Source organism: Petromyzon marinus, unplaced genomic scaffold (assembly GCF_048934315.1).
Source record: "Petromyzon marinus isolate PM22_M1 ecotype Great Lakes invasive population unplaced genomic scaffold, UKy_Petmar_22M1.pri1.0 PM_Scaffold_138, whole genome shotgun sequence".
NCBI lineage: Eukaryota > Metazoa > Chordata > Hyperoartia > Petromyzontiformes > Petromyzontidae > Petromyzon > Petromyzon marinus.
The window spans coordinates 148,702-172,531 of record NW_027423100.1 but is presented as its reverse complement, the minus strand read 5'-3'; the positions used below and the strand labels follow the sequence as shown (position 1 = coordinate 172,531).

Below are 23,830 nucleotides of genomic sequence, written 5' to 3'. Positions count from 1 at the left end.
AGACACGGAGAGACACGGGGAGGGAGACACGGGGAGAGAGACACGGGGAGAGAGACACGGGGAGACACGGGGAGAGAGACACGGGGAGAGAGACGCGGAGACACGGGGAGAGAGACACGGGGAGACACGGGGAGGGAGACACGGGGAGAGAGACACGGGGGGAGAGACACGGGGAGAGAGACACGGGGAGACACGGGGAGAGACGGGGAGAGAGACGCGTGGAGAGAGACGCGGGGAGACACGGGGAGAGAGACGTGGGGAGAGAGACACGGGGAGAGAGACGCGGGGAGACACGGGGAGAGAGACGCGGGGAGACACGGGGAGGGAGACACGGGGAGAGAGACACGGGGAGGGAGACACGGGGAGAGAGACACGGGGAGAGAGACACGGGGAGACACGGGGAGAGAGACACGGGGAGAGAGACACGGGGATAGAGACACGGGGAGAGAGACACGAGGAGACACGGGGAAAGAGACACGGGGAGACACGGGGAGGGAGACACGGGGAGAGAGACACGGGGAGAGAGACACGGGGAGAGAGACACGGGGAGAGAGACACGGGGAGAGAGACACGGGGAGAGAGACACGCGGGGAGAGACACGGGGAGGGAGACACGGGGAGAGAGACACGGGGAGGGAGACACGGGGAGAGAGACACGGGGAGAGAGACACAGGGAGACACGGGGAGACACGGGGAGAGAGACACGGGGAGAGAGACACGGGGAGAGAGACACTGGGAGAGAGACACGGGGAGAGAGACACGGGGAGACACGGGGAGAGAGACACGGGGAGAGAGACACGGGGAGACACGGGGAAAGAGACACGGGGAGACACGGGGAGGGAGACACGGGGAGAGAGACACGGGGAGAGAGACACGGGGAGAGAGACACGGGGAGAGAGACACGGGGAAAGAGACACGGGGAAAGAGACACGGGGAGAGAGACACGGGGAGAGAGACACGGGGAGAGAGACACGGGGAGAGAGACACGCGGGGGGAGAGACGCGGGGGGAGAGACGCGGGGAGAGAGACACGGGGAGAGAGACACGGGGAGAGAGACACGGGGAGAGAGACACGGGGATAGAGACACGGGGAGAGAGACACGGGAAGAGAGACACGGGGAGAGACACGCGGGGAGAGAGACGCGGGGAGAGAGACACGGGGAAAGAGACACGGGGAAAGAGACACGGGGAGAGAGACACGGGGAGAGAGACACGGGGAGAGAGACACGGGGAGAGAGACACGCGGGGGGAGAGACGCGGGGGGAGAGACGCGGGGAGAGAGACACGGGGAGAGAGACACGGGGAGAGAGACACGGGGAGAGAGACACGGGGATAGAGACACGGGGAGAGAGACACGGGAAGAGAGACACGGGGAGAGACACGCGGGGAGAGAGACGCGGGGAGAGAGACGCGGGGAGAGAGACGCGGGGAGAGAGACGCGGGGGGAGAGACACGGGGGGAGAGACACGGGGAGAGAGACACGGGGAGAGAGACACGGGGAGAGAGACACGCGGGGGGAGAGACGCGGGGAGAGAGACACGGGGAGAGAGACACGGGGAGAGAGACACGGGGAGAGAGACACGGGGAGAGAGACGCGGGGAAAGAGACACGGGGAGAGAGACACGGGGAGAGAGACACGGGGAGAGAGACACGGGGAGAGAGACACGCGGGGGGAGAGACGCGGGGGGAGAGACGCGGGGAGAGAGACACGGGGAGAGAGACACGGGGAGAGAGACACGGGGAGAGAGACACGGGGAAAGAGACACGGGGAGAGAGACGCGGGGAGAGAGACGCGGGGAGAGAGACGCGGGGAGAGAGATACGGGGAGAGAGACGCGGGGAGAGAGACGCGGGGAGAGAGACGCGGGGAGAGAGACGCGGGGAGAGAGACGCGGGGAGAGAGACGCGGGGGGAGAGACACGGGGAGAGAGACGTGGGGAGAGAGACACGGGGAGAGAGACGCGGGGAGAGAGACGCGGGGAGAGAGACGCGGGGAGAGAGACACGGGGAGAGAGACGTGGGGAGAGAGACGCGGGGAGAGAGACGCGGGGAGAGAGACGCGGGGAGAGAGACACGGGGAGAGAGACACGCGGGGGGAGAGACACGCGGGGGGAGAGACGCGGGGAGAGAGACATGGGGGGAGAGACACGGGGGGAGAGACGCGGGGAGAGAGACATGGGGGGAGAGACACGGGGAGAGAGACACGGGGAGAGAGACGCGGGGAGAGAGACGCGGGGAGAGAGACGCGGGGAGAGAGACGCGGGGAGAGAGACGCGGGGAGAGAGACGCGGGGAGAGAGACGCGGGGAGAGAGACGCGGGGAGAGAGACGCGGGGAGAGAGACGCGGGGGGAGAGACGCGGGGAGAGAGACGCGGGGAGAGAGACGCGGGGAGAGAGACACGCGGGGGGAGAGACACGGGGAGAGAGACGCGGGGAGAGAGACGCGGGGAGAGAGACACGCGGGGAGAGAGACGCGGGGAGAGAGACGCGGGGAGAGAGACACGGGGAGAGAGACGTGGGGAGAGAGACGCGGGGAGAGAGACGCGGGGAGAGAGACGCGGGGAGAGAGACACGGGGAGAGAGACACGCGGGGGGAGAGACACGCGGGGGGAGAGACGCGGGGAGAGAGACATGGGGGGAGAGACACGGGGGGAGAGACGCGGGGAGAGAGACATGGGGGGAGAGACACGGGGAGAGAGACACGGGGAGAGAGACGCGGGGAGAGAGACGCGGGGAGAGAGACGCGGGGAGAGAGACGCGGGGAGAGAGACGCGGGGAGAGAGACGCGGGGAGAGAGACGCGGGGAGAGAGACGCGGGGAGAGAGACGCGGGGAGAGAGACGCGGGGGGAGAGACGCGGGGAGAGAGACGCGGGGAGAGAGACGCGGGGAGAGAGACACGCGGGGGGAGAGACACGGGGAGAGAGACGCGGGGAGAGAGACGCGGGGAGAGAGACACGCGGGGAGAGAGACGCGGGGAGAGAGACGCGGGGAGAGAGACACGGGGAGAGAGACACGGGGAGAGAGACACGGGGAGAGAGACACGCGGGGGGAGAGACGCGGGGAGAGAGACATGGGGGGAGAGACACAGGGGGAGAGACGCGGGGAGAGAGACATGGGGGGATAGACACGGGGAGAGAGACACGGGGAGAGAGACATGGGGGGAGAGACACGGGGAGAGAGACATGGGGGGAGAGACGCGGGGAGAGAGACGCGGGGAGAGAGACGCGGGGAGAGAGACGCGGGGAGAGAGATGCGGGGAGAGAGACGCGGGGAGAGAGACACGGGGAGAGAGACGTGGGGAGAGAGACGCGGGGAGAGAGACGCGGGGAGAGAGACGCGGGGAGAGAGACACGGGGAGAGAGACACGCGGGGGGAGAGACACGCGGGGGGAGAGACGCGGGGAGAGAGACATGGGGGGAGAGACACGGGGGGAGAGACGCGGGGAGAGAGACATGGGGGGAGAGACACGGGGAGAGAGACACGGGGAGAGAGACGCGGGGAGAGAGACGCGGGGAGAGAGACGCGGGGAGAGAGACGCGGGGAGAGAGACACGGGGGGAGAGACGCGGGGAGAGAGACGCGGGGAGAGAGACACGGGGAGAGAGACACGGGGAGAGAGACGCGGGGAGAGAGACGCGGGGAGAGAGACGCGGGGAGAGAGATGCGGGGAGAGAGACGCGGGGAGAGAGACACGGGGAGAGAGACGTGGGGAGAGAGACGCGGGGAGAGAGACGCGGGGAGAGAGACGCGGGGAGAGAGACACGGGGAGAGAGACACGCGGGGGGAGAGACACGCGGGGGGAGAGACGCGGGGAGAGAGACATGGGGGGAGAGACACGGGGGGAGAGACGCGGGGAGAGAGACATGGGGGGAGAGACACGGGGAGAGAGACACGGGGAGAGAGACGCGGGGAGAGAGACGCGGGGAGAGAGACGCGGGGAGAGAGACGCGGGGAGAGAGACGCGGGGAGAGAGACGCGGGGAGAGAGACGCGGGGAGAGAGACGCGGGGAGAGAGACGCGGGGAGAGAGACGCGGGGGGAGAGACGCGGGGAGAGAGACGCGGGGAGAGAGACGCGGGGAGAGAGACACGCGGGGGGAGAGACACGGGGAGAGAGACGCGGGGAGAGAGACGCGGGGAGAGAGACGCGGGGAGAGAGACGCGGGGAGAGAGACGCGGGGAGAGAGACGCGGGGAGAGAGACGCGGGGAGAGAGACGCGGGGAGAGAGACGCGGGGGGAGAGACGCGGGGAGAGAGACGCGGGGAGAGAGACGCGGGGAGAGAGACACGCGGGGGGAGAGACACGGGGAGAGAGACGCGGGGAGAGAGACGCGGGGAGAGAGACACGCGGGGAGAGAGACGCGGGGAGAGAGACGCGGGGAGAGAGACACGGGGAGAGAGACACGGGGAGAGAGACACGGGGAGAGAGACACGCGGGGGGAGAGACGCGGGGAGAGAGACATGGGGGGAGAGACACAGGGGGAGAGACGCGGGGAGAGAGACATGGGGGGATAGACACGGGGAGAGAGACACGGGGAGAGAGACATGGGGGGAGAGACACGGGGAGAGAGACATGGGGGGAGAGACGCGGGGAGAGAGACGCGGGGAGAGAGACGCGGGGAGAGAGACGCGGGGAGAGAGATGCGGGGAGAGAGACGCGGGGAGAGAGACACGGGGAGAGAGACGTGGGGAGAGAGACGCGGGGAGAGAGACGCGGGGAGAGAGACGCGGGGAGAGAGACACGGGGAGAGAGACACGCGGGGGGAGAGACACGCGGGGGGAGAGACGCGGGGAGAGAGACATGGGGGGAGAGACACGGGGGGAGAGACGCGGGGAGAGAGACATGGGGGGAGAGACACGGGGAGAGAGACACGGGGAGAGAGACGCGGGGAGAGAGACGCGGGGAGAGAGACGCGGGGAGAGAGACGCGGGGAGAGAGACGCGGGGAGAGAGACTCGGGGAGAGAGACGCGGGGAGAGAGACGCGGGGAGAGAGACGCGGGGAGAGAGACGCGGGTGGAGAGACGCGGGGAGAGAGACGCGGGGAGAGAGACGCGGGGAGAGAGACACGCGGGGGGAGAGACACGGGGAGAGAGACGCGGGGAGAGAGACGCGGGGAGAGAGACACGCGGGGAGAGAGACGCGGGGAGAGAGACGCGGGGAGAGAGACACGGGGAGAGAGACACGGGGAGAGAGACACGGGGAGAGAGACACGCGGGGGGAGAGACGCGGGGAGAGAGACATGGGGGGAGAGACACAGGGGGAGAGACGCGGGGAGAGAGACATGGGGGGATAGACACGGGGAGAGAGACACGGGGAGAGAGACATGGGGGGAGAGACACGGGGAGAGAGACATGGGGGGAGAGACGCGGGGAGAGAGACGCGGGGAGAGAGACGCGGGGAGAGAGACGCGGGGAGAGAGATGCGGGGAGAGAGACGCGGGGAGAGAGACACGGGGAGAGAGACACGGGGAGAGAGACACGGGGGGAGAGACACGGGGAGAGAGACACGGGGAGAGAGACACGCGGGGGGAGAGATGCTGGGAGAGAGACACGGGGAGAGAGACACGGGGAGAGAGACACGGGGGGAGAGACACGGGGAGAGAGACACGGGGAGAGAGACATGGGGGGAGAGACACGGGGAGAGAGACATGGGGGGAGAGACACGGGGAGAGAGACACGGGGAGAGAGACACGGGGGGAGAGACACGGGGAGAGAGACGTGGGGAGTGAGACACGGGGAGAGAGACGCGGGGAGAGAGACGCGGGGAGAGAGACGCGGGGAGAGAGACGCGGGGAGAGAGACACGGGGAGAGAGACACGCGGGGGGAGAGACACGCGGGGGGAGAGACGCGGCGAGAGAGACATGGGGGGAGAGACACGGGGGGAGAGACGCGGGGAGAGAGACATGGGGGGAGAGACACGGGGAGAGAGACACGGGGAGAGAGACGCGGGGAGAGAGACGCGGGGAGAGAGACGCGGGGAGAGAGACGCGGGGAGAGAGACACGGGGGGAGAGACGCGGGGAGAGAGACGCGGGGAGAGAGACACGGGGGGGGAGAGACACGGGGAGAGAGACGCGGGGAGAGAGACGCGGGGAGAGAGACGCGGGGAGAGAGACGCGGGGAGAGAGACGCGGGGGGAGAGACGCGGGGAGAGAGACGCGGGGAGAGAGACGCGGGGAGAGAGACACGCGGGGGGAGAGACACGGGGAGAGAGACGCGGGGAGAGAGACGCGGGGAGAGAGACACGCGGGGAGAGAGACGCGGGGAGAGAGACGCGGGGAGAGAGACACGGGGAGAGAGACACGGGGAGAGAGACACGGGGAGAGAGACATGGGGGGAGAGACACAGGGAGAGAGACATGGGGGGAGAGACGCGGGGAGAGAGACGCGGGGAGAGAGACGCGGGGAGAGAGACGCGGGGAGAGAGACGCGGGGAGAGAGACGCGGGGAGAGAGACGCGGGGAGAGAGACACGGGGAGAGAGACATGGGGAGAGAGACACGGGGGGAGAGACACGGGGAGAGAGACACGGGGAGAGAGACACGGGGAGAGAGACACGCGGGGGGAGAGACGCGGGGAGAGAGACACGGGGAGAGAGACACGGGGAGAGAGACACGGGGGGAGAGACACGGGGAGAGAGACACGGGGAGAGAGACATGGGGGGAGAGACACGGGGAGAGAGACATGGGGGGAGAGACACGGGGAGAGAGACGCGGGGAGAGAGACACGGGGAGAGAGACACGGGGAGAGAGACATGGGGGGAGAGACACGGGGAGAGAGACGCGGGGAGAGAGACACGGGGAGAGAGACACGGGGAGAGAGACATGGGGGGAGAGACACGGGGATAGAGACACGGGGAGAGAGACGTGGGGTGAGTTAGTGGATGAGTGCGTGGTTGTTGTTGTTTATTGTCGTTGCTGGTTGTTGTTTGTTGTTGTTTGTTGTTGTTGTTTGTTGTTGTTGTTTATTGTTGAGGTTGTTGTTGTTTATTGTTTATTGTTGTTGTTGTTTATTGTTGAGGTTGTTGTTGTTTATTGTTGAGGTTGTTGTTGTTTATTGTTTATTGTTGTTGTTGTTGTTTATTGTTGAGGTTGTTGTTGTTTATTGTTTATTGTTGTTGTTGTTTATGGTTGTTGTTGTTTATTGTTGTTGTTTATTGTTGAGGTTGTTGTTTGTTGTTGTTTATTGTTGTTGTTGTTTGTTGTTGTTGTTTATGGTTGTTGTTGTTTATTGTTTGTTGTTGTTTATTGTTGAGGTTGTTGTTGTTTATTGTTTATTGTTGTTGTTTATTGTTTGTTGTTGTTGTTTATTGTTGTTGTTTATTGTTTATTGTTGTTGTTGTTTATTGTTGTTGTTTGTTGTTGTTGTTGTGTCCAGGCATCGGCACGGTGCCCGTGGGCCGCGTGGAGACCGGAGTGCTCAAGCCGGGCATGGTGGTGACCTTCGCTCCGGTGAACATCACCACGGAGGTGAAGTCTGTGGAGATGCACCACGAGGCGCTCACAGAGGCCCTGCCGGGGGACAACGTCGGATTCAACGTCAAGAACGTCTCCGTCAAGGGTGCATACACACACAGTGATACATACACAGTGATACACAGTGATATACACAGTGATACACACACAGTGATACATATACACAGTGATACACACAGTGACACACACAGTGATACACACAGTGATACACACACAGTGATACACAGAGTGATACACACACACACAGTGACACACACACACAGTGATACACACAGTGATACACACACAGTGATACACACACAGTGACACACACAGTGATACACACACAGTGATACACACACACAGTGATACACACAGTGATACATACACAGTGATACACACACAGTGATACACACACACAGTGATACATACACACAGTGACACACACAGTGATACACACAGTGATACATACACAGTGATACACACACAGTGATACACACACACAGTGATACATACGCACAGTGACACACACAGTGATACACACACACAGTGATACACACAGTGATACATACACACAGTGATACATACGCACAGTGACACACACAGTGATACACACAGTGATACACACACACAGTGATACACACAGTGATACATACACACAGTGATACATACGCACAGTGACACACACAGTGATACATACAGTGATACACACACAGTGATACATACACACAGTGATACATACACACAGTGATATATACACAGTGATGCACACAGTGATACATACACAGTGATACACACAGTGATACATACACAGTGATACACACAGTGATACATACACACAGTGATACACACAGAGTGATACATATACACAGTGATACACACACACAGTGATACACACAGTGATACAAAGACAAAGATATACAAAGACAAAGATATACACAGTGATACACACAGTGATACATACACACACAGTGATACACACAGAGTGATACACACAGTGATACACACACAGTGATACACACACACAGTGATACACACAGTGATACACACAGTGACACACACAGTGATACACACAGTGATACATACACACAGTGATACATACAGTGATACATACACACAGTGATACATACACAGTGATACACACAGTGATACATACAGTGATACACACACAGTGATACATACAGTGATACATACACACAGTGATACACACAGTGATACATACACACAGTGATACACACAGTGATACATACACACAGTGATACATACAGTGATACATACACACAGTGATACATACAGTGATACATACACACAGTGATACACACACAGTGATACACACACAGTGATACATACACACATGATACATACAGTGATACACACACACAGTGATACATACACAGTGATAGATACACACAGTGATACACACAGTGATACATACACACAGTGATACACACAGTGATACATACACACAGTGATACATACACACAGTGATACACACAGTGATACACACACAGTGATACATACAGTGATACATACACACAGCGATACACACAGAGTGATACATACACACAGTAATACATACACACAGTGATACATACACACAGTGATACACACAGTGATACACACACAGTGATACATACAGTGATACATACACACAGTGATACATACACAGTGATACACAGTGATACACACAGTGATACATACACACAGTGATACATACACACACAGTGATACATACACAGTGATACATACACACAGTGATACACACACACAGTGATACACATACAGTGATACACACAGTGATACACACACACAGTGATACACACACACAGTGATACACACACAGTGATACACACAGTAATACACACACACAGTGATACACACAGTGATACATACAGTGATACACACACACAGTGATACATACACACAGTGATACACACACAGTGATACACACACACAGTGATACACACAGTAATACACACACAGTGATACATACACACAGTGATACATACACACAGTGATACATACAGTGATACACACACGGTGATACACACAGTGATACATACAGTGATACACATACAGTGATACATACAGTGATACATACAGTGATACACATACAGTGATACACACAGTGATACACACAGTAATACACACACAGTGATACATACACACAGTGATACATACACACAGTGATACATACAGTGATACACACACAGTGATACACACACACAGTGATACACACAGTAATACACACACAGTGATACACACACAGTGATACATACACACAGTGATACACACAGTAATACACACACAGTAATACATACACACAGTGATACATACACACAGTGATACATACAGTGATACACACACAGTAGTACACACAGTGATACATACAGTGATACACATACAGTGATACACACAGTGATACACACAGTGATACACACAGTGATACACACACACAGTGATACATATAGTGATACACACACACAGTGATAGATACACACAGTGATAGACACACAGTGATACATACACAGTGATACACACACAGTGGTACACACAGTGATACATACAGTGATACACATACAGTGATACACACAGTGATACACAAACAGTGATACAAACAGTGATACACACAGTGATACACACACAGTGATACACACACGGTGATACACAGTGATACATACACACACAGTGATACATACACAGTGATACACACAGTTATACACACAGTGATACATACAGTGATACATACACAGTGATACACAGTGATACACACACAGTGATACATACACACACATTGATACATACACAGTGATAGATACACACAGTGATACATACCCACAGTGACACAACAACAACCGCCATTCACCACTAAGTGGCGGTGACGTCACCACGACACTTGTGCCAGGCTATGTGCACCCTGGGGCCACGTGAAGTGTCGAACGCCCGCTGGCAGGAGGTCACGGGGCAGACCCAGGTGCCACGGGTCGACTGACTGAGATGACTGGCTGATGCACCACCTGTGCCCCCTACTGTGCCAACCTGCTGTGCTTTAGCCACCCGGCGCTCCGCTCGTTGTTGTGAGCATCGCTCCTCCGCCCTCCGTTGTTGTTGGAGGGCGACTACCTCCAACTGCCCAGTAGCATCCTTCACGAGCCTCCTCCACAGAGGCCGATCTTGACACCGCTGGAAGCAGTCATCGGCAAGTCCACTCAGCTCCACGTCCTCCTGTACCACATCACTCCATCTCTTCTCTAGCCCGTGCCGCGCCCGCTTAGCCCCCTCAATCCGGCCAAACAAAAACTGTTTCGGCATGCGTTGGCTGGGCATGCGGGCTACATGACCCAGCCATCGCAGCCTTGCCCGCCGGAGGAGCTCACCGATGGGACCTTGCTCAGATCTTTCAAGGATTTGTGAGCTCCTCACACAATCCAGTCTGGTTAAACCCAGGATGGATCGTAGGCAGGCCAGCCTAAATGTTTCTAACCGGCGAAGATGTTCCATTATGGGGGTCCACGTTTCGCAAGCATAGAGAAGGGAGGGAATGACCATGGCCTAGATGACCTGAAGCTTAGTGCGGAGCGACAGACCAGGTAGCTTCCACACAGCGTTACGCAACCGATGAAAATATATTGCCGCTCGACTGATTCGGAGTGAGACCTCTGCTGTTAAACTGGAGCCGGTCATAAGCACACTGCCCAGGTATGGGAAACTCTCCACTCGCTCCACAACTGCCCCATTACCAATTGGGAGTTGTGGGGGTGGAGTGTCCGATGGTACAAAATACCCAGGCAGGTGCTTAGTTTTGGTGGGGCTGATGGTAAGGCCCCACCTCTTAGTGGCACGCTCCAGTCTCAGCAGCAGCGTCTCCAACTCCTCCTCTGAATGAGCAGCTATCACTAAATCATCAGCATACATAACGTGGTTGAGCAATAGGGAGCCATCCCTTGACCGCACCCAGGCATCGATCAGCCTCCCATTATATCTGTACCATATGGAGAATGCCCCGGTACAGCTATTGAAGGCTTCACGAACTACGTGGTCGAAATAGATGTTAAATAATGTGGGAGCCAGAGGACATCCCTGTCACACCCCAAGGTGTACAGGGAATGGCTCTGACTCCTGGCCACGTAGTTTTACCCGGGCCCGCTCACCATCATGAAGGTCCTTTATGATCGTGAGCAGAGGGTCAGGTACTCCAAAAGCACGAAGAACAACCCAGAGCCCAGGCCTACTGATGGTATCATAGGCCTTGACCAGGTCAATAAAGCAGAGATGTAGGTCTTGTTGGAATTCCCTACACCTCTGATGTAGCAGACGGACAGAAAATATGGCATCTGTGCAGGACCGCCCTTTTCTGAAACCGCATTGGGTCTCCGCAAGCCTCTCCTCAGCGTGCCTGGCAAGGCAATGTTGAATAATCCTTGCCAGGACCTTTCCCGGCACACTGAGGAGTGAGATGTCCCTGTAGTTGTTACAGTCTGTGCGGTCCCCCTTCTTAATAAGGGGGACCACCAGGGCATCCTTCCAATCCTACGGAACCCATCCAGTGGTCCAGACTGTTGTTATGATGTCATATAGGGCAGTCTGTGCACAAACGCCACCCTCCCTCAGCATTTCGCTTGGGAGATCATCTCTGCCCGCTGCCTTTCCTGGTCTCAGACTCCGGATCGCCTTCAGTACTTCTTCAACAGATGGCACCTCAGCCAGCCACTCACAGGGGGTGACTTCCAATATTTGAGGCACCGCAGCCTCAGCAGGGTCATCCTCACTTTGTGCCACGATGTTTTTCTGGCTGAGGGATTTTCCCTCCCCCAGGACCTCACAGAAATGCTCAGCAAATCTGCAAACCTGTTCCTGGGGGTCGGAGATTGGATCACCGTTTTTTCCCCGAATGATGGTAATAGGTGTGGCGCTGCAGGTTACTTTTTTGATGGAGTTAAATAGAGATTTGTGATCACGGCCACTGAGGCAGACTCCATCTCCTCAGCAACCCGCGACCACCACCCATCCTTGCAGCGCCTCACGGCTCTCCGAACCTCCGAGCGAAGGCTGCGGTAAGCCTCCTCATTCTCTGACGTGGGATTCTGTAGCCGATAACAGTGGGCCTGTCGCTTTTTCTCAACCATCCTGAACACCTCCTCTGTCAGCCAGGGTCTCTGGGGAGTCACAGTCCTAAACCTCGCCCATTTACCCTCGACATCAGGAGGAGTCGGGGACGATGCCAATACCAGCCGCAAGCGATGATGAAATTCTCGCTTGCAACTTTCATCCGATAGCTGAGACCAGGCCACTTTCGGTTGGAATGGGGTCCTGGGTGTACACCCACCACCGGAGTGGAAGAATGGCAGGCGCATCTTACAGATGACTAGTCGATGGTCAGAGGGCAGATCAGCTCCACGGTAGGTCCTGGTGTCAAGGACATGGGCTCGCATCCGCTGGTCCGTCACTATGTAGTCCAGCAGATGTTCTTGCTTGGACCCGGCATGCATCCATGATGTTGTGTGGATGTGCCAATGCCGGAACAGCGTGTTGGTAATTACAAGCCCATGAACTGCACAAAATTGAGCTGATCTGGCCCATGCCCTCCAGTCACTCCAGACCAGGTGCCAGCATCGTGACCAACTCGGGCATTGAAGTCACCCAACATGATGACTCTATCCCGAGGGGCCACTTTACCAGCACCTGTGACAGGAGATCATAGAAGGCATCTGACTCATCGGCCTTCCTTGCATCCCTCCACGGATGTTCATCTTCGGTGGGGGCATAAGTAACCACGACCACCATTCCCCGCCTCCAGTTGATGGGAAGGCGAGCCCAAAGTAGCCTGGAGCTTACAGCTTCCCACACCTCACCGCCACGCTCCCACGCCCCCATTCATCATTTTGTTCAGAAGAAGAGCCACACCCTGTTGTTTGGCAGTCTGCTGCCCCGTGTAGAGGACTGTCCACCCCTCATGGTGGCAGGAGCCAGAACCGGTCCACCCGACCTCCTGAATGCCACAGAGATCCAGGCGGTACCGGTCCAGCTGCGGACAGAGGAGTGGCAGCCTCTCCTCCACAGTGAGCGTTCGAACATTCCACGTGGCCACACGTAGTGGCTTTTTGTTGTTTCTGGAGGAGCCCCGAGGGTAGAGATTCAATCTCCTGGCTCCGCCAAATGGGGTTTGGCCAGGAGACGTCATAGACGCCTGGCCCCCCGGGGCCTCCGGCACAAGCGTATTAGTTACATATTCCTCGTGGTTTAGTGGTAATTAATGGTAATTAATTAATTGAAGGTGGAGGGGTTACCAGCCCCTCGCACCCGTCCAGAGCCCCCGTTTAGCCCCTGTGGTGGTCACAGACGCCATGAGGGGAGGAGCCAATCGGAATTGGACCTCCCCCCACAGCACTGTCCACGACAGAGTTGCCCGTGTGTGTATCACTGTGTGTGACACAGTGAGTGTGTAAGTGAGTGAGTGTGTAAGTGAGTGTGTAAGTGAGTGTGTAAGTGAGTGAGTGTGTAAGTGAGTGTGTGAGTGTGTAAGTGAGTGAGTGTGTAAGTGAGTGTGTGGTGAGTGTGTAAGTGAGTGTGTAAGTGAGTGTGTGGTGAGTGTGTAAGTGAGTGTGTAAGTGAGTGTGTAAGTGAGTGTGTGAGTGTGTATGAGTAAGTGTGTAAGTGAGTGTGTAAGTGAGTGAGTGTGTAAGTGAGTGTGTGGTGAGTGTGTAAGTGAGTGTGTAAGTGAGTGTGTGGTGAGTGTGTAAGTGAGTGTGTAAGTGAGTGTGTAAGTGAGTGAGTATGTAAGTCAGTGTGTAAGTAAGTGTGTAAGTAAGAGTGTAAGTGAGTGTGTAAGTGTGTAGGTGAGTGCGTAAGTGTGTAAGTGAGTGTGTAAGTGAGTGTGTGAGTAAGTGTGTAAGTAAGTGTATAAGTAAGTGTGTAAGTGTGTGTGTAAGTGAGTGAGTGTGTAAGTGAGTGAGTGTGTGAGTAAGTAAGTGTATAAGTAAGTGTATAAGTAAGTAAGTGTGTGCTGTGTGTGTTGTGCTGTAGACGTGAGGCGAGGTAACGTGACAGGTGACAGCAAGAACGACCCCCCCATGGAGGCCGCAAACTTCACAGCACAGGTTGCACACTTACACACTTACACACTCACACACACACTCACTTACACACTTACACACTTACTTACACACTTACACACTTACTTACACACTTACACACTCACTTACACACTCACACTCACTTACACACTTACACACTTACTTACACACTTACACACTTACTTACACACTTACACACTCACTTACACACTCACACACACGTACACACTTACTTACACACTTACACACTCACTTACACACTTACACACTCACTTACACACTTACACACTTACACACACACTTACACACTTACTTACACACTTACACACTCACTTACACACTTACACACTCACTTACACTCTTACTTACACACTCACTTACACACTCACTTACACACTCACTTACACACTTACTTACACACTTACACACTCACTTACACTCTTACTTACACACTTACACACTCACTTACACACTTACACACTCACTTACACTCTTACTTACACACTCACTTACACACTCACTTACACACTCACTTACACACTTACACACTCACTTACACTCTTACTTACACACTCACTTACACACTCACTTACACTCTTACTTACACACTTACACACTCACTTACACACTCACTTACACACTCACTCACTTACACACTTACTTACACACTTACACACTTACACACTCACTTACACACTTACACACTCACTTACACTCTTACTTACACACTCACTTACACACTCACTTACACACTTACTTACATACTTACACACTCACTTACACTCTTACTTACACACTTACACACTCACTTACACACTTACACACTCACTTACACTCTTACTTACACACTCACTTACACACTCACTTACACACTTACACACTCACTTACACACTCACTTACACACTCACTCACTTACACACTTACTTACACACTTACACACTCACACACACACTTACACACTTACACACTCACTTACACACTTACACATTCACACACACACTTACACACTTACTTACACACTTACACACTCAAACACACACTTACACACTTACTTACACACTCAATTACAGACTTACACACTTACACACACTTACACACTTACTTACACACTTACTCACTTACTTACGGACTTACACACTCACTTACACACTCACTCACTTACACACTTACGCACACACTTACACACTTACTTACTTACACACTTACTTATACACTTACACACTTATACACTTACACACTTATACACTCACTTACACACACACTCACTTACACACTTACTTACACACTTACTTACACACTTACACACTTACACACTCACTTACACACTTACTTACACACTTACACACTCACTTACACACTTACACACTCACTTACACACTTACACACTCACACACTTACACACTCACTTACACACACACTTACACACTCACTTACACACTTACACACTCACTTACACACTCACTTACACACTCACTTACACACTTACACACTCACTTACACACTTACTTACACACTTACACACTTACTTACACACTTACACTCTTACACACTCACTTACACTCACTTACACACTCACTTACACACTCACTTACACACTCACTTACACTCACTTACACACTCACTTACACACTTACACACTCACTTACACACTCACTTACACACTTACTTACACATTTACTTACAAATTAAACACACTCACTTACACACTTACTTACACACTTACACACTCACTTACACACTTACACACTAACTTACACACTCACTTACACACTTACACACTTACTTACACACTTACACACTCACTTACACACTCACTTACACACTCACTTACACACTTCCACACTCACACTTACTTACACACTTACTTACACACTCACACACGTACTTACACACTCACTTACACACTCACACACTTACTTACACACTCACTTACACACACACTTACACACTCACACACTCACTTACACACTTACACACTCACTTACACACTCACTTACACAATTACACACTCACTTACACACTTACTTACACACTTACACACTTACTTACACACTTACACACACTTACACACACTTACACACTCACTTACACACTCATTCACTTACACACTCACTTACACACTCACTTACACACTCACTTATACACTTACACACTCACTCACTTACACACTCACCCACACACCCACACACACACTCACAAACTCACTCACTCACTCACCCACACACTCACACACTCACACACTCACTCACCCACACACCCACACACACACCCACACACTCACTCACACACTCACTCACCCACACACTCACCCACACACTCACCCACTCACTCACTCACTCACCCACTCACCCACCCACCCACACACTCACTCACTCACCCACATACCCACACACTCACCCACTCACCCACACACTCACACACTCAATCACTCACACACCCACACACTCACCCACAAACTCACCCACCCACACACTCACTCACATACTCACCCACTCATCCACTCACTCACCCACACACTCAACCACCCACACACCCACTCACTCACCCACCCACTCACCCACCCACCCACACACTCAACCACCCACACACCCACCCACTCACCCACCCACTCACCCACCCACCCACCCACTCACCCACCCACCCACACACTCACTCACCCACTCACCCACTCACTCACCCACCCACTCACCCACCCTCCCCCTCCTCTCCCCAGGTGATCATCTTGAACCACCCGGGCCAGATCTCTGCGGGCTATGCCCCGGTGGTGGACTGCCACACAGCTCACATCGCCTGCAAGTTCGCCGAGCTGCGTGAGAAGATCGATCGCCGCTCGGGCAAGAAGTTGGAGGAGAACCCCAAGAGCCTCAAGAGCGGGGACGCCGCCATCGTCATCATGGTGCCCGGCAAGCCCATGTGTGTGGAGAGCTTCGCCAAGTACCCACCACTGGGTAAGACTCAGTGGTCACACACAGTGTCACACACACAGTGACACACACAGTGTCACACACAGTGTCACACACAGTGTCACACACACAGTGACACACACACACAGAGTGTGACACACACACAGTGACACACACACAGTGACACACACCATGTGTGTGGAGAGCTTCGCCAAGTATCCTCCACTCGGTATGTCAGGGTGACACACACAGTGACACACACACACAGTGTCACACACACAGTGACACATACACAGTTTCACACACAGTGACACATACACAGTGTCACACACACACACACAGTGACACACCATGTGTGTGGAGAGCTTCGCCAAGTATCCTCCACTCGGTATGGCACAGTGTCACACATACACAGAGTGTGACACATTCACAGTGACACACACAGTGACAACAACAACAACCGCCATTCGCCACTAAGTGGCGGTGACGTCACCACGACGCTTGTGCCAGGCTATGTGCACCCTGAGGCCACGTGAAGTGTCGAACGCCCACTGGCAGGAGGTCACGGGGCAGACCCAGGTGCCACGGGTCGACTGACTGAGATGAGTGGCTGATGCACCACCTGTGCCCCCTACTGTGCCAACCTGCTGTGCTTTAGCCACCCGACGCTCCGCTCGTTGTTGTGAGCATCGCTCCTCCGCCCTCCGTTGTTGTTGGAGGGCGACTACCTCCAACTGCCCAGTAGCATCCTTCACGAGCCTCCTCCACAGAGGCCGATCTTGACACCGCTGGTACCAGTCATCGGCAAGTCCACTCAGCTCCACGTCCTCCTGTACCACATCACTCCATCTCTTCTCTAGCCCGTGCCGCGCCCGCTTAGCCCCCTCGATCCGGCCGAACAAAAGCTGTTTCGGCATGCGGTGGCTGGGCATGCGGGCTACATGACCCAGCCATCGCAGCCTTCCCCGCCGGAGGAGCTCACCGATGGGACCTTGCCCAGATCTTTCAAGGATTTGTGAGCTCCTCACACAATCCAGTCTGGTTAAACCCAGGATGGATCGTAGGCAGGCCAGCCTAAATGTTTCTAACCGGCGAAAATGTTCCATTAGGGGGGTCCACGTTTCGCAAGCGAAGAGAAGGGAGGGAATGACCGTGGCCGAGAAGACCTGAAGCTTAGTGCGGAGCGACAGACCAGGTAGCTTCCACACAGCGTTACGCAACCGATGAAAATGTATTGCCGCTCGACTGATTCGGAGTGAGCTGTTAAACCGGAGCCGGTCATAAGCACACTGCCCAGGTATGGGAAACTCTCCACTCTCTCCACAACTGCCCCATCACCGATTGGGAGTTGTGGGGGTGGAGTGTCCGATGGTACAAAATACCCAGGCAGGTGCTTAGTTTTGGTGGGGCTGATGGTAAGGCCCCACCTCTTAGTGGCACGCTCCAGTCTCAGCAGCAGCGTCTCCAACTCCTCCTCTGACTGAGCAGCTATTACCAAATCATCAGCATACATAACGTGGTTGAGCAATAGGGAGCCATCGCTTGACCGCACCCGGGCATCGATCAGCCTCCCATTATATCTGTACCATATGGAGATTCCCCCGGTACAGCTATTGAAGTCTTCACGAACCACGTGGTCGAAATAGATGTTAAATAATGTGGGAGCCAGAGGACATCCCTGTCACACCCCAAGGTGTACAGGGAATGGCTCTGACTCCCGGCCGCGTAGTTTTACCCGGGCCGCTCACCATCATGAAGGTCCTTAATGATCGTGAGCAGAGGGTCAGGTACTCCAAAAGCACGAAGAACAACCCAGAGCCTTGACCAGGTCAATAAAGCAGAGATGTAGGTCTTGCTGGAATTCCCTACACCTCTGCTGTATCAGACGGACAGAAAATATGGCATCTGTGCAGGACCGCCCTTTCCTGAAACCGCATTGGGGCTCCGCAAGCCTCTCTTCAGCGTGGCAGCCTCCTACCATTGTTATTGAGCTGATCTGGCCCATGCCTTTCAATCACTCCAGACCAGGTGCCAGCATCATGACCAACTCGGGCATTGAAGTCACCCTACAAGATGACTCTATCCCGAGGGGACACTTTAGCCAGCACCTGTGACAGGAGGTCATAGAAGGCATCTGACTCATCGGCTTTGCCTGCATCCCTCCACGGATGTTCATCTTCGGTGGGGGCATAAGTAACCACGACCACCACTCCTCGCCTCCGGTTGATGGAAAGGCGAGCCCAAAGTAGCCCGAGCTTACAGCTTCCCACACCTCACCGCCACGCTCCCACACCCCCATTCATCATTTTGTTCAGAAGAAGAGCCACACCCTGTTGTTTGGCAGTCTGCTGCCCCGTGTAGAGGACTGTCCACCCCTCATGGTGGCAGGAGCCAGAACCGGTCCACCGGACCTCCTGAATGCCACAGAGATCCAGGCAGTACCGGTCCAGCTCCCGACAGAGGAGTGGCAGCCTCTCCTCCGTAGTGAGCTTTAGAACATTCCACGTGGCCACCCGCAGTGGATTTTGCTGATTTCTGGAGGAGCCCCGAGGGTAAAGATTCAGTCTCCTGGATCCGCCAATTGGGGTTTGGCCAGGAGACGTCACAGACACCTGTCCCCCCGGGGCCTCCGGCACGAGCTTAGTTTAATATGTAGTCGTCCAGATCCCCCTTTGGCCGCTGTGGTGGCTACCAACACCGTGAGGAGAATGGCCAATCTCAATTGGCCCTCCCCCCATGGCACCGCTCATTGCAGTGTTACCATGCAACTCCGCCACCAACACACCACCACCAACACACCGCCACCAACACACCGCCACCAACACCAACACACTGCCACCAACACCAACACACCGCCAACAACACCAACACACCAACACACCGCCACCAACACACCGCTACCAACACCAACACACCGCCACCAACACCAACACACCAACACCAACACACCGCCACAAACACACCAACACCAACACACCGCCACCAACACACCAACACCAACACACCAACACCAACACACCAACACCAACACACCAACACCAACACACCAACACCAACACACCGTCACCAACACCAACACACCAACACCAACACACCAACACCAACACACCAACACCAACACACCAACACCAACACACCGTCACCAACACCAACACACCGCCACCAACACCAACACACCAACACACCGCCACCAACACCCACACACCAACACACCGCCACCAACACACCGCCACCAACACCAACACACTGCCACCAACACACCAACACCAACACACCGCCACCAACACACCGCCACCAACACACCGCCACCAACACACCAACACCAACACCAACACACCGTCACCAACACACCAACACCAACACACCGCCACCAACACACCGCCACCAACACACCAACACCAACACACTGCCACCAACACCCACACACCAACACACCGCCTACAACATTATTGTTTGTTGTTTTTGTCGTTCATTCTTGTTGTTGTGTATTGTTGTTCATTGTTGTTGTGTATTGTTGTTGTTGTTGTATATTGTTGTTGTGTATTGTTGTTGTTGTTGTGTATTGTTGTTGTGTATTGTTGTTGTGTATTGTTGTTGTTGTTGTTGTGTATTGTTGTTTATTGTTGTTGTTTATTGTTGTTGTGTATTGTTGTTGTGTATTGTTGTTTATTGTTGTTGTGTATTGTTGTTTATTGTTGTTGTTGTTGTTGTGTATTGTTGTTGATTGTTATTGTTGTGTATTGTTGTTAATTGTTGTTGTTAATTGTTGTTGTTGTGTATTGTTGTTGTTAATTGTTGTTGTGTATTGTTGTTCATTGTTGTTGTTGTGTATTGTTGTTGTTGTTGTTGTGTATTGTTGTTAATTGTTGTTGTGTATTGTTGTTGTTGTGTATTGTTGTTAATTGTTGTTGTGTATTGTTGTTAATTGTTGTTGTTGTGTATTGTTGTTAATTGTTGTTGTTGTGTATTGTTGTTAATTGTTGTTGTTCATTGTTTTTGTTGTGTATTGTTGTTAATTGTTGTTGTTGTTAATTGTTGTTGTTGTATTGTTGTTAATTGTTGTTGTTGTGTATTGTTGTTAATTGTTGTTGTTCATTGTTGTTGTTGTGTATTGTTGTTAATTGTTGTTGTGTATTGTTGTTAATTGTTGTTGTGTATTGTTGTTAATTGTTGTTGTTGTGTATTGTTGTTAATTGTTGTTGTTGTGTCTTGTTGTTCATTGTTGTTGTTGTGTATTGTTGTTCATTGTTGTTGTTGTGTATTGTTGTTAATTGTTGTTGTTGTGTATTGTTGTTGTTGTGTATTGTTGTTAATTGTTGTTGTTAATTGTTGTTGTGTATTGTTGTTCATTGTTGTTGTGTATTGTTGTTGTGTATTGTTGTTGTTTATTGTTGTTAATTGTTGTGTATTCTTAATTGTTGTTGTTGTTGTGTATTGTTGTTCATTGTTGTTGTTGTGTATTGTTGTTCATTGTTGTTGCATTGTTGTTAATTGTTGTTGTTGTGTATTGTTGTTGTTGTGTATTGTTAATTGTTGTTGTTGTGTATTGTTGTTCATTGTTGTTGTGTATTGTTGTTGTGTATTGTTGTTGTTTATTGTTGTTAATTGTTGTTGTGTATTCTTAATTGTTGTTGTTGTTGTGTATTGTTATTAATTGTTGTTGTTGTGTATTGTTGTTCATTGTTGTTGTGTATTGTTGTTCATTGTTGTTGTTGTTGTTCATTGTTGTTGTTGTGTATTGTTGTTCATTGTTGTTGTTAATTGTTGTTGTTGTGTATTGTTGTTAATTGTTGTTGTATTGTTGTTAATTGTTGTTGTTAATTGTTGTTGTGTATTGTTGTTGTTGTGTATTGTTGTTAATTGTTGTTGTGTATTGTTGTTGTTGTGTATTGTTGTTAATTGTTGTTGTGTATTGTTGTTAATTGTTGTTGTTGTGTATTGTTGTTAATTGTTGTTGTTGTGTATTGTTGTTAATTGTTGTTGTTGTGTATTGTTGTTCATTGTTGTTGTTGTGTATTGTTGTTGTTGTGTATTGTTGTTAATTGTTGTTGTTAATTGTTGTTGTGTATTGTTGTTAATTGTTGTTGTTGTGTATTGTTGTTCATTGTTGTGTATTGTTGTTCATTGTTGTTGTGTATTGTTGTTGTGTATTGTTGTTGTTTATTGTTGTTAATTGTTGTTGTGTATTCTTAATTGTTGTTGTTGTTGTGTATTGTTGTTCATTGTTGTTGTTGTGTATTGTTGTTGTTGTGTATTGTTGTTCATTGTTGTTGCATTGTTGTTAATTGTTGTTGTTGTGTATTGTTGTTGTTGTGTATTGTTAATTGTTGTTGTGTATTGTTGTTCATTGTTGTTGTGTATTGTTGTTGTGTATTGTTGTTGTTTATTGTTGTTAATTGTTGTTGTGTATTCTTAATTGTTGTTGTTGTTGTGTATTGTTATTAATTGTTGTTGTTGTGTATTGTTGTTCATTGTTGTTGTGTATTGTTGTTCATTGTTGTTGTGTATTGTTGTTGTGTATTGTTGTTGTGTATTGTTGTTTATTGTTGTTGTGTATTCTTAATTGTTGTTGTTGTGTATTGTTATTAATTGTTGTTGTTGTGTATTGTTGTTCATTGTTGTTGTTGTGTATTGTTGTTCATTGTTGTTGTTGTTGTTCATTGTTGTTGTTGTGTATTGTTGTTCATTGTTGTTGTTAATTGTTGTTGTTGTGTATTGTTGTTAATTGTTGTTGTATTGTTGTTAATTGTTGTTGTTAATTGTTGTTGTTGTGTATTGTTGTTGTTAATTGTTGTTGTTGTTCTTGTTGTGTATTGTTGTTGTTCATTGTTGTTGTTGTGTATTGTTGTTGTTGTGTATTGTTGTTCATTGTTGTTGTTGTGTATTGTTGTTGTTGTGTATTGTTGTTAATTGTTGTTGTGTATTGTTGTTGTTGTGTATTGTTGTTAATTGTTGTTGTGTATTGTTATTAATTGTTGTTGTGTATTCTTGTTGTTAATTGTTGTTGTTGTTCTTGTTGTGTATTGTTGTTTATTGTTGTTGTTAATTGATGTTGTTGTTGTTGTTGCCAGGGCGCTTTGCGGTGCGCGACATGAGGCAGACGGTGGCCGTGGGGGTCATCAAGCAGGTGGAGAAGAAGGTCGCCTCGCAGGGGAAAGTCACCAAGTCGGCACAGAAGGTGCAAAAGACGAAGTGACGTGGGGGTGATGGGGGTGGGGGTGGTGGAGGTGGTGGTGGTGGTGGTGGAGGTGGTGGAGGTGGTGGTGGAGGTGGTGGTGGTGGTGGAGGTGGTGGTGGTGGTGGTGGAGGTGGTGGAGGTGGTGGTGGTGGAGGTGGTGGAGGTGGTGGAGGTGGTGGTGGTGGAGGTGGTGGTGGTGGTGGTGGAGGTGGTGGAGGTGGTGGGGG

At 52.3% G+C, this 23,830-nt stretch overlaps 1 protein-coding gene across 2 annotated transcripts in view; it reads left to right on the top strand.

Moving 5' to 3' along the window:
• Positions 1-23,627, top strand: part of LOC142922665 (elongation factor 1-alpha 2) — a 65,840-nt gene extending 42,213 nt beyond the window's left edge. For both annotated transcript variants that reach the window (XM_076063499.1, XM_076063498.1), the window contains 4 exons: positions 7,372-7,554; positions 14,472-14,545; positions 17,236-17,470; positions 23,497-23,627. In XM_076063499.1, the coding sequence (XP_075919614.1) occupies positions 7,372-7,554; positions 14,472-14,545; positions 17,236-17,470; positions 23,497-23,621 (617 nt within the window). In that variant the 3' untranslated portion in view covers positions 23,622-23,627. The remainder of the gene's footprint in view (positions 1-7,371; positions 7,555-14,471; positions 14,546-17,235; positions 17,471-23,496) is intronic.
• Positions 23,628-23,830: the final 203 nt, after the last annotated feature.